The following is a 12,423-nucleotide window of genomic DNA, read 5'->3' as shown; positions in this document are numbered from 1 at the left end:
AAATGATGTGGATATGTTGAAGCAACATCTCAAGACATCAGTCAGGAAGTTAAAGCTTGGTCGCAAATGGGTCTTCCAAATGGACAATGACCCCAAGCATTTTTCCAAAGTTGTGGCAAAATGGCTTAAGGACAACAAAGTCAAGGTATTGGAGTGGCCATCACAATGCCCTGACCTCAATCCTATAGAAAACTTGTGGGCAGAACTGAAAAAGCATGTGCGAGCAAGGAGGCCTACAAACCTGACTCAGTTACACCAGCTCTGTTAGCAGGAATGGGCCAAAATTCACCCAACTTATTGTGGGAAGCTTGTGGAAGGCTACCCAAAACGTTTGACCCAAGCTAAACAATTTAAAGGCAATGCTACCAAATACTAATTGAGTGTATGTAAACTTCTGACCCACTGGGAATGTGATTAAAGAAATAAAAGCTAAAATAAATCATCCTCTCTACTATTATTCTGACATTTCACATTCTTAAAATAAAGTGGTGATCATAACTGATCTAAGACAGGGAATTTTTATTAGGTTTAAATGTCAGGAATTGTGCAAAACTGAGTTTAAATGTATTTGGCTAAGGTGTATGTAAACTTCCGACTTCAACTGTACTCTGCGTCTCACAAGACACAGCGGTTGGAACTAAAAATCTAAAATTTGGACTCATCAGACCAAAGGACAGATTTCCACCAGTCTAATGTCCATTGCTCGTGCTTCTTGGCCCAAGCAAGTCTCTTCTTCTTATTGGTATCCTTTAGTAGTGGTTTCTTTGCAGCAATTCGACCATGAAGGCCTGATTCACACAGTCTCGTCTGAACAGTTGATGTTGAGATGTGTCTGTTACTTGAACTCGGTGAAGCATTTATTTGGCCTGCAATTTCTGAGGTTGGAAACTCTAATGAACTTATCCTCTGCAGCAGAGGTAACTCTGGGTCTTACTTTCCTGTGGCGTTTCTCATGAGAGCCAGTTTCATCATAGCGCTTGATAGTTTTTGCAACTGCACTTGAAGAAACTTTCAAAGTTCTCGAAATTTTTCAGATTGAGTGACCTTCATGTCTTAAAGTAATGATGGACTGTCATTTCTCTTTTCTTATTTGAGCCGTTATTGCCATAATATGGACTTGGTCTTTACCAAAAAGGGCTATCTTCTGTATACCACCCCTACCTTGTCACAACACAACAGATTTGCTGAAACGCATTAAGAAGAAAATAAATTCCTCAAATTAACTTTTAACAAGGCATACCTGTTAATTGAAATGCATTCCAGGTGACTATTTCATGAAGCTGGTTGAGATAATGCCAAGAGTGTGTAAAGCTGTCATCAAGGCAAAGGGTGGCTACTTTGAAGAATCTCAAATATAAAATATATTTTGATTTGTTTAACACTTGGTTACTACATGATTCCATATGTGTTATTTCATAGTTTTGATTTCTTCACTATTATTCTACAATGTAGATGTCACATCTGCTCCTGCAACGCCCTCTACTGCTCATCCTGTGTCTCCTTAACCTGCCGCCACTCCCCCAGTAATCTCTCCCTCTCTCTCTCTCTCTCTCTCTCTCTGTGTGCGATTGTGTGAGCAGAGACAGGTGTGCTGGAGTCAGAGCAGATCCCCACCAGCTGCAACCTGTTCCATAAACAAGACCTCTACAAGACCTCAGCCCTGCCACTTCCACGCTGCCAGATCGTAATCTCTGCCCAGTCAGTCTACGCTTCTAGCTATTTGTTACAATTCAGATCCTGTTAACCTGCTGTGCCTGTTTCCCATCTGTTTCCCATCTGTTTCCCTCTCCGCTACAGTTCTTCCCGCTCTGACTCTAGTCCCTGTCTCCTGTCCCATGTCTCGTCATCCTGCTACTCTGTCCTGGATTCCCCACACTAGTACTCCCTTGGATTCCCCCCGGACCTACTTACCCTGTCTCAACCCCTCTCGCTCCAGCTTCAGCCTCTGCACCTGGTCTCCAGCAACCCGCCCGAGCTTCCCCTGACTGCACTCCATCTTCCCCCTGTGTTCCAATAAATACCTTGTTTACTTCATCCCCGTCTCCTCGTCTGAGTCTGCTCTTGGGTTCACCTGTTCCACTCCGCGTAACAGTAGAAAATAGTCAAAAGAAAGAAAAACCCTGGAATTAGTAGGTGTGTCCAACCTTTGGACTGATACTGTACACTGTAAAAAATTGACTGTAGAAATTACAGTAAATCAACGGCAAAAAAGTTGCCAGTAAAAGTACTGTAAAATATCAGTGATTTACTGTAATGTTACGACTCCTACCGAAGGTGGCTCCCCTTCCTGCTCGGGTGGCGCTCGGCGGTCGTCGTCACCGGCCTACTAGCTGCCACTGATTCCCTTTTTCCCCCTTTCCGTTTATTGTGTGCACCTCTTTTTGATTGGGCTGATTAGCTGGGCTATTTTAGCCAGTAGGCCTGCCTGCTCTGTGTGCGGGATTATTATTCTGTGTGTTGCTTATGTACACTCTTATTGTGTTTATGGTGCTAGTGCGTGTTTGCGCCGACTATTTTCTGTCCCCTGTGTTTGGGGCACTTTGGTTTTGTGTGCGCTCTGGATCGCTGTTGGGGTGGCTTGTGTTCGCCGTTGTGTTCATTAAAAAACACGACCCAGTATTCTCTGCTTCCTGCGCCTGACTCCTCACCCACTACACCCAAGCCTTACATGTAAATTAGAATTACAACATGTTGCTGTAGATGTACTACAATAACTTACTGTTTATAAATAACAACAATTTGCTGTATTTTTATGACACGACTTCTGCCAAAGTTGGTCCCTCTCCTTGTTCGGGCGGCATTCGGCGGTCGACGTCACCAACCTTTTAGCCATCGCCGATCCACTTTTCATTTTCCATTGGTTTTGTCTTGCCTTCCGTCACACCTGGTTCCAATTCCATCAATTACATGTTGTGTATTTAACCCTCTGTTTCCCCCCATGTCCTTGTCCGTAATTGTTTGTTATAGTGCTTGTGCACGGTATGCTGGTATTGACCGGGTTTTGTTTCACCCATTTATTGTATTATTCTGTTGACGGTGGTTTATGGTTATTAAACACAACCGTTGTAAATCAGTTTTCCGCTCTCCTGCGCCTGACTTCTCTGCCGCCAGTAGCATCGTATTACAGAATTACGGACCAATACTATGGAGTCAGCAGGAGCAGGTACCCCAGGTATAGGGATGGAGGAGCACGTCGGGGAGCACGCAGCATTGCTCCAACATCTTGGCATCGCCATGGGCCGCGTTGTCCAGACAATGGACTGCTGGGAGAGACAGGGAGTTCTTCCAGCACCTCCACCAGCACAACCGGGGTCTCCACTGAGCGCCCCTCTTCATCCTGGTCCCAGTGGGATTCGTCTCTCCCTGCCCCAGGAATATGATGGGAAGGCTGTGAACTGCCAGGGGTTCCTTCTACAACTGGACCTATACCTGGCCACCATCCACCCAGCTCCGTCGGGCCGTGAGAGGGTGTCCGCCCTCGTCTCATGCCTCACCGGGAAAGCCCTGGAGTGGGCCAACGCCGTGTGGAGAGAGGGAGATGCGGCATTGGACCAGTTTGAGGAGTTAACCCGTTTCCGGGCAGTCTTCGACCACCTGCCCGAGGGTAGAGCAACGGTTGAGCACCTCTTCCATCTGAGGCAGGAGACGAGGAGCGCCCAGGAGTTCGCCCTGGAGTTTAGGATCCTGGCTGCCGGCGTGGGATGGAACGACAGGGCGCTGATCGACCATTACCGATGCATTCTGCGCAAGGACGTCTGTCGGGAGTTGGCCTGCAGAGACACCACCCTCACGTTTGACCAGCTGGTGGACCTGTTCATCCGGCTGGACAACCTGCTGGCTACCCACGGACGTTCAGATCGGGGTCTGGTGGTTCCATCCCCCCGCACCCCCTCTCCGATACCTATGGAGCTGGGAGGGGCGGTGCGCAGGGAGACTGGAGGGGGTTCCAGCTCGTGCACCATCTGTGGCCGCAGAGGTCACACTGCCGGTCGGTGCCGGATTGGTTCCTCTGGGGATCAAGGCAGCAGGCAGGGCACTCTGGCGTCACCCTAGGTGAGCCAGCACCATTCTCACCCAGAGCCCTTTGTTGCTCATATGTTTGTCTATGTCACTTTTTCTGAGTTTTCCCCGCATTCCCAGCAGAAGGCGCTCGTCGATTCAGACGCAGCTGGGAACTTTATAGATAGATCGTTCGCCCATAGTTTAGGGATCCCCATTGTTCCCGTGGATGTGCCCTTCCCGTTCACGCCTTAGATAGTCGACCACTAGGGTCAGGTTTGATCAGGGAGGCCACCGCTCCTCTGGGCATGGTGACGCAGGGGGGGCACAAGGAGAGAATTAGTCTCTTCCTTATTGACTCTCCTGCGTTTCCCGTGGTGCTAGGCCTACCCTGGTTAGTTAGTCATGACCCCACTGTTTCTTGGCCACAGAGGGCTCTCACGGGGTGGTCGAGAGAGTGCTCGGGAGGTGTTTAGGGGTTTCCGTTGGTGCTACTACGGTGGAAAGTCCAGACCAGGTCTCCACCGTGCGCATTCCCCCTGAATATGCCGATTTGGCTCTCGCCTTCTCTAAAAAGAAGGCGACTCAATTACCACCCCATCGACGGGGTGATTGTGCGATAAACCTCCTGGTAGACGCTGCACTTCCCAGGAGTCACGTGTATCCCCTCTCACAGGCGGAGACGGAGGCTATGGAAACATGTGTCTCCGAATCTCTGCATCAGGGGTACATTCGATCCTCCACTTCACCCGTCTCCTCGAGTTTCTTTTTTGTGAAGAAGAAGGAGGGAGGTCTGCGCCTGTGTATTGACTATCGGGGTCTGAACCAGATCACTGTGAGGTATAGTTACCCGCTACCACTCATAGTCACAGCGGTTGAGTCAATGCACGGGGCGCGCTTCTTCACCGAAGTTGATCTCAGGAGCGCTTACAACCTTGTGGGTATCCGAGAGAGAGACGAGTGGAAGACGGCTTTCAGTGCTACCTCAGGGCACTATGAGTACCTTGTCATGCCGTACGGGTTGATGACTGCGCCATCAGTCTTCCAAGCCTTTGTAGACAACATTTTCAGGGACCTGCACGGGCAGGGTGTAGTGGTGTATATTGATGACATTCTGATATACTCCGCTACATGCGCCGAGCATGTGTCCGGGTTTTGACCGGGTTTTGTTTGACCCATTTATTGTATTATTCTGTTGACGGTGGTTTATGGTTATTAAACACAACCTTTGTAAATCAGTTTTCCGCTCTCCTGCACCTGACTTCTCTGCCGCCAGTAGCATCACATTACATTTTACAGTACCTGTACACCTTTCTAATTACAATATATTATTGTGGTTCTATTTCACAGTAATTACTTGTAGTTACGAAATGTACAGGATTTACTTGGCAACTCGAATTGCCGTTAAATTACTGTCATTTATTTTACCGTTCTTTTGCTGTAAAACTAGTTATCTGTTGTATGTGCTTTTACAGTAACATATGACATTTACAGATAAAATATGCCAATAGTACTGTACACTTCTAAAACATTCGCATTACCAAAACAAGTAAACACAATACAAATAATATGTTCTTAAGCATGGTTTAATGTAAACAAACCAAAAAAGTGACAAACACATTCAATTATCTCCCATAGTAAAACTTCACCGTTGCTCGGTGGGAAATACCAATAAACTGTAGCCAAATCGGCTCCATCCAAACGCCTCAATTACAAACCTATAACCTACCTTTCCCCTAGCACCTAGCTGTCACGTCCTGACCATAGTAAGCTGTTATTTTCTATGTTAGAGTAGGTCAGGGCGTGACAGGGGGGTTTATTCTATGTTTTCTATGTCTAGGTTGTTAGGTTCTAGTTTGGGTATTTCTATGTTTTTGTTTGCGATGATCTCCAATTAGAGCCAGCTGGTCCTCCTTGTCTCTAATTGGAGATCATACTTAAGTAGGGTTTTTTTCCACCTGGGTTTGTGGGATCTTGTTTTTGCACAGCTCTGTAAAGCCTGCAGAATGTGACATTCGTGTTTCATTGTTTTTGTATAGTGTTCTGAGTTAATAATAAATATTTATCATGAGCACTCAACATACTGCACCTTGGTCTACTCCTTACGACGATCGTTACACTAGCATCTGAAAATGATTAATCAGGACAGAATAAAATTGTTAATCTTAACAGTATTGGTATGACATAACTTCACAAAATCAAGGGTTTCCATTATAGCATTAGTTAGGATGGATGCAACCACCCCATCTACAAAACTGAGAAACATCTACCTTTACAAATTGAAAAATTGCGCCAAATTATGTTTAATGATATTCTAGCTTCTATGCAACATAAAATAATGATAGTTGGTCAGAAGGCTATTCAGCAATCAGATGCAAAGCCAATTTTTTCAACAAAAAGGTTTCAAATGTATCTAAGGTTTCAAATGTATCAATCTTCAAAATAGATCAACGTCCTGAATAAGGTGCATGTTTATAACTGTTCCAGCATAGAAAGTGACAGAATTACAGATAAGAAAGGCACTGGTATTGTGTATTTATCTTAGCTTTTGAAATAAAAATAACCTTTCAGACACAGGTAACTCAAAAATCGCATTGCCTCGCTTTACGCTCAAAAAAATATTTTTTTTTATCTTGTTTTGTACTAAGGCCTACTTTCAACAGAGTTTTGTGCAACATGTCTGCCTGGCCTATTCTTAGGAGGTTTGTCATTACCTTCACTCCCAGGTTAAACACAGAGTAGCATTACTTCCTCAACAATGTGTCAATTTCAGTGCATACTGGATCATTTTCAAACACTTAAGGTGTAAAAACACACAAAAAAAGGCAACCCCAGTGACAAACCAAACTTACTTGAGCAGGTCACAATTTACTAAAATAAATTAAATGTATGCCCAAGAGGAACTAGCCTGTAGCTGTTCAAAGTCCATTATCTTCCTGAGCAGAGTACAGACATGTACATTAATTGTGTGTCACTTCTTCTCCACTACCTTCCCGCTTTTCTTGCTGATAACCTCTGCTGTGGCGGTCTTCGAGCCAGTGGATGGATTGATTCCAGCAAAACATCTGTGAAAATAAAGAGCACATCCAGACAACATTTTTGAAAGATGATTAGGTCCCCTGATGTCTTCAATAGTGTCTGAAGTGTGCTGCATTACCTCTGTACATTGTCCCCAGTTCAAATAATGCCTTCACATTATGTGTTTATGCTATGACAAAGGAGCCTTTCAAAATTATCAACATATCTTGATTCAATGAACCTGCCAAACCAAGCTGTGATACAAAATGCTTAAGTTTAAAGCCCCCCCCCCCCCCACCACCATGGAATTCTCCCAAAGAAGAAGCATCTTTTTGTTTACCTTTGGATGAACTCCAGGGTGTGTGAAGCCTCCTCTTGGTACTGCAGATTGAAGGTGTAGAATGAGGCAAAAAAAGCTGCTAGCACTGCCACAAAGTTGGAGTGGACCGACATCATGACCGCCTTCTCCATGCTTATCATCCATTGGGCAGCAGTCATTGTGTCCTGAAATCAGATCACATTTATGTTTCACAATTACCTCTGTGAAACATTGCTATTGTAAGGCACTGTCTACAAACAATTACTCACACTCAAAGTCTTATTGGATACACTACCTTGAACAATCAGTCTTGGTGAGTCCAGCAGGGGAATTGATCACACCTGAAATATATAAAACAACACATTCTATAACTTCAATTCACATATTTTGAACATTTGGCACATCATCATTTTAAACTTTTAAAATACATAGAACATTATGCATAAGATGCAGATGAATGTAAAACTCACATCGGCCTGTTGAAGGAATGCATCCGTCCTTTCTTTGAAATGGGCCGTCAGCAGGAGGACGAAACAAGGGCCAACTGCAGTCGCTCCACCCTTTTCAAACCTTGACAGGATGTACCGAACCTCTTCATTTGTTGGTTATTCTATTATAATCTTTCCTTTTTCTGCCATCGTTGCATACATTCTTTCCAGGATTGAGACATCTGTCAGTAACTTGAAGTGGTTGTAGAGTTCCTTCTGTGTGAAAAGGTATGGCCACTTACTCCTCAGCACAGCTAGCTTAAGTGCTGGGCTAGTGTTGATGGCACAGCGCTGTAAGTAAAATGTCGCTTGCATGAGCTGCGAGAGTTGTCCTCTGTCTCCTCCTGCCGGCCCTTCTCTGGAATAAAGCTGCTCCATTTCCTTTCACTTTGCCTCCAAAGTTTCTTCTGTTTCTTCTGTGGGAAAGTCAGGCTGCCATCTTACATAGCCGTATTTGTCAGTTGACCCTCTTGCACTGACTACAGTCGATGAGCCTGAGAGTGTTTTTCTCATTCTTAGCGGTACCAGAGGATTATAACGATTCCTATGCTCTACGTGTGTTTTCATCTGATTTAAGAGGGATCCATAGCCACTCCCAATTGTAGTGCCATCTTTCATTGTATCAGCGAAACTTTTCGGGTACTATTGTACCATCCTCTTGGCTATTGTACGGCAATCTGCTCTGGTCTGATTAAGCTCATTAACTCTCATTGCATCTACTGTAATTCTCACCATCTCTCTTCGTTCTCCCGGGGTTGGCTGTTTGCCTCTGGCGATGGCTGATCTCAGGTTCATGGACATCTTGCCCCAAGGGACAGTGAAGTTCTCCGGCCAGATGTCCAGGTCTACGGTACCGGTCATACTGGTTGTTGACCGGGTTATGCTGGATGTGGAGGATGACTGTGAAGGGGAAGGGCTTGATGACACAAATGTTGATATATCCTTGATGGTACCAGCTGTGTCACTCCTTGCTGGTCCTGGAAGTAAAATAGTTGCTCAACTCATAAATCTAAAGTAATAAAATTCCAAACATTTCCTCTCAACTGTACAGTACTTGTAAATCTTTTAGCAAAATGTAATATCTTCAAATCTCCATGCATTTAGCAGCTTCCGGCATTGTATTGGTCTGATGTGCTCCTATAGGTCTTCTTCTTTAAGAAATTGAAGTTCTGGCTTTCCCTCTACTCCCACACTTGCTAGCTTGTCCGGGAGGGATAAAAGTGTCTACTCAGGCAAATCTGGTAGGTACTGACAATACTGCCTCTCTTATCTCCTCTCCTAGCGCTGTCATGGCTCTACAACAAAGGGAAAGAATGATGAAGGATCATCATTGATTTGACAAATAACTTGTACTCTACTAAGGGGTAATAATCAAGGTCTTCATGCTTAATGCAGATCAATTTTGAGTCCTGGGCTACTCCTGTAAAGCAGTGAATACCTAAATCAACTAGCTGCACAGCCTACTGCAACTCTAAAACAAAATGGAGCAATGAACCAGCATCAACTTAATCTCACCCATTTGCAATCCATCCTCATCTTTCCGGATCACAACATACATTCCCTTTCTGTAGTTTGTGCATTTGACAGTGATATCATTTGAAACAACTGTGTTGTCAGATTTTAAGTGAAATGCAGCGACTGAATCCTCAATCTTCTTGTTGTAATCACTGGCATAAAAATGTGTTCTCTTTTCTACCTGAATGTGAGGCGGAAATAAACTGCCAGCACTTAAATAGGCTTGGAACAGTTGGTGTCTCTCTGCTAGAGTCCCGTTAAAGTTATGCAATTTCCATTCACCAAGTGTTTTATTTATAGGGACATACTGGGCAAAGCACTCTTTCCCAGATTCATTAGTGCCTAAATACAAGGGCACAGGTTCAACATAATTGAAAGTGTTTTTAAAGATAGTCTTACGATGCTGATCTGCTCGTAAAGAACCATTACAGGCCTTAAGAAGATCCTCCTTTTGGAGCTCTTCGATTACATTTTTTATATCATTCTCCGGAATGCCAAGTACACTCAACCTCTCCTTGAGCTTTGAAAGAAGATGTGATTGACCAAGGTCATGAATACCTTGAAATTCTTCAATAATACACTGAATGACAGAGACAGGTAACAATAACTTTGCCTGAAGCTTTAAATAAAACAGTGTAAGATTTTTTTTTAAAGAGAGCTTCATCAACACTGTCAAAGGGGCCGCCTGCTTCTAGGTCCTCGGAAAAGTAATTATCTGTAGACACACCAGGGTTCTCAGTAACATTTTCAGTTTGTGTTTCCAACACTGTCTCATATGCATGTTTGACCAAGCTGTTTTTGTGTGTTCTGGATATATGAGATGAAAATGTAGATTTAACAGCTGTTTTTGTGTGTTCTGGATATATGAGACGCAAATGTAGATTTAACAACATTTGTTTTTTCACATCCCATAAAAGGGCAAATCATTTCTCTGCCCACTTGCAAATTATCCTTCAAATGAGAAATAATTCAGTCAAATGTAAACATCTGAACTGACAAATGTCTATTGGGCAAATCAACATTTTGTCTGCTGGTTGAAATTGAGCACTTTTCACAGACCTTTAATATCCCTTGTGGTCTCTGTATAAGGGAGACTTAAAGGCAGTAAATTGCCTGAATGCATGAGAGCATTTGGGCAGGCAACAACTAAAAGAGCAATTGGGTGCATTTCTATGAAGTTTCATGTGCTGTACGAATGTCACGTCCTGACCAGCAGAGGGAGTAATTGTATTAGTTTTGGTCAGGACGTGGCAGAGGGTTTGTGTTGTGTGTAGGTTCTAGGTAGGTTTTCTATGTGTAGGTTGGGTGCTGGACTCTCAATTGGAGGCAGGTGTTTCTAGTTGCCTCTGATTGGGAGTCCTATAAACAGGTGTGTGTTTTTCTTTGTGGTGGTGGGTAGTTGTTTGTGAGCACTGCTTTTGTTTAGCCTGCTACACTGTTCTTGTTGTGTTTATTGTTTTTTTCCTGTGGATGCTTTGCTCGTGTTTTATTAAAAAAAGATGAGTATCCACATTCCCGCTGCGTATTGGTCCTCCCTTCAACACAACGACATTATCTGTGACAACGAATGATACTACTGTATTAGATTCATGCATACACGATTGGCACTGAAACATTTTAACTGTGTAAGGTTGATTCTGGATAATAAAAAAGAACTAAACAAATCAGCTGTCTCAGTTCAAGCTGCCGTAGCCTGTACTTATTTCTAAAATCCAAATCCCAAAAATTGAAGTTATAAAAACAATTCAATTCAGAATAGCAAGCTAACATTTGTGGCTGAGAATAGTTCACCTAAATTCACCTCAAATGACAGCTATAATGCAGCTAGCTCACCAATGGACAGACAGATTGATTACACATTTGAACCATCAAACCATAACTGATATAACGAAAATGCATCTAGAATCTATTCCATCTTGATTCAAACAACGTTCTGATATTTAGCTAAGAGAGGGCACAGCTAGCTATTAACTCACATACAATTTTTTGGGGGGGCGGGAAACAGAACATGGAATAGACTATTAATTGCAACAGTTTTCGACTGAAGGCTCGCAAAGACACTTCACGTTTTCAAACCGATACATGGGCTCCCGATGCAAAATGTTCTGTCAAAATTCACCAAATTTCATGTAGCCTACTGACCACAATTGCAGATGGTCGCTTCCATCACGAGACTGCCTGGGCATGTAGAAAGCATGATGTACCCAAATGGCCAATTCTTTACAGTAGGTTATGTGATTCTGTTGGCTATTTTTCATCGGGAGCCGTAACTTTGTGAGAAATTGTCTTCTCGTTGTATGGCTGTTGAATGTCAAATATGTGTTAACCCACCTGATGGCTGCTTCAGTGTAGAGGTCTTGTACAAGAATTCACCTGAAAAGACCGCGCAATCCCATAATCCAATGGGCAGGACTAACTGTTATTAGCTGTAAATCATCATGCCTGTATTTTGTTTGCGTGACATTTACTGTAACATTCACTGTTAAAAACTGTAATCGTTCAGCGACCCAAAATGAATTGCAGCCTACAATATTATATTGTTAATGGAGAAAACAGGGAATTACTGTGCGTTTTCACTGTAAAAACTACAGCAATTTGTTACAGTGTATATATATATATGTTGGACGTATTTAACCCCTTATTTTAGGCACTAAACTATCTCAATATATACTTCCATTCATTTTTTTAAACTGATACCCAGCTACCTTCAGACTAGTCTTGTGAGGCTTGTGGGCGTCCTTGTGGGCGTCCTTGTGCGCGTACATGTTCATGAGAGACTCATCTTTCCATAGAGGGGTCATATTAGTGATAGACAAAAGTTGGTAGATCGGCTGTACTGACTTCAGACAAGTCCTGTGATGCAACGCAGAACACCACCGTGAGAGTCTCAACTTTCTATAAAGGGGTCATAATAGTTGGCCAAATTGTTCTTAAGCCACAGACCAGAGGTCTTCGTGAGAAGACCAATTTTCGGGATGTTTCATGGTCTGACAAACACCTCTGTAAATCTGCCACCTTTCACCCCAGATGCGGAAGGGCGATATAGGCGGATGTGGTGGATTGAGACGCAGCCCATACAAAAAA

At 43.6% G+C, this 12,423-nt stretch overlaps 1 protein-coding gene across 1 annotated transcript; it reads right to left on the bottom strand.

Annotated features, from left to right (window-relative positions):
- Nucleotides 1–6,155: 6,155 nt before the first annotated feature.
- LOC115164062 (uncharacterized) lies at nt 6,156–10,585 on the bottom strand. The gene is made up of 5 exons (XM_029716181.1): nt 8,476–10,585; nt 7,985–8,115; nt 7,606–7,645; nt 7,358–7,521; nt 6,156–7,064 (listed from the first exon to the last, which is right to left on the bottom strand). The coding sequence occupies exons 1-5, from the start codon at nt 8,683–8,685 to the stop codon at nt 6,971–6,973; spliced, it is 639 nt and encodes a 212-aa protein (XP_029572041.1). The 5' UTR covers nt 8,686–10,585; the 3' UTR covers nt 6,156–6,970.
- Between the last annotated feature and the right edge of the window lie 1,838 nt (nt 10,586–12,423).

This window comes from Salmo trutta, chromosome 27, assembly GCF_901001165.1.
Source record: "Salmo trutta chromosome 27, fSalTru1.1, whole genome shotgun sequence".
NCBI classification, from domain to species: domain Eukaryota; kingdom Metazoa; phylum Chordata; class Actinopteri; order Salmoniformes; family Salmonidae; genus Salmo; species Salmo trutta.
This window is presented reverse-complemented; position numbering and strand designations above follow the sequence as displayed.

What these genes read in the sequence shown, in the direction of transcription:
- LOC115164062 (XM_029716181.1), bottom strand. Translation starts at nt 8,685, where the DNA reads ATGACCGGTACCGTAGACCTGGACATCTGGCCGGAGAACTTCACTGTC. An exon ending in GTACAATAGCCAAGAGGATG is followed by an intron (nt 8,116 to 8,475) that starts GTACAATAGTAC and finishes TTTTACTTACAG; the next exon opens with CGCTGTGCCATCAACACTAG. An exon ending in ACCCTGGAGTTCATCCAAAG is followed by an intron (nt 7,065 to 7,357) that starts GTAAACAAAAAG and finishes TTATTTTCACAG; the next exon opens with ATGTTTTGCTGGAATCAATC.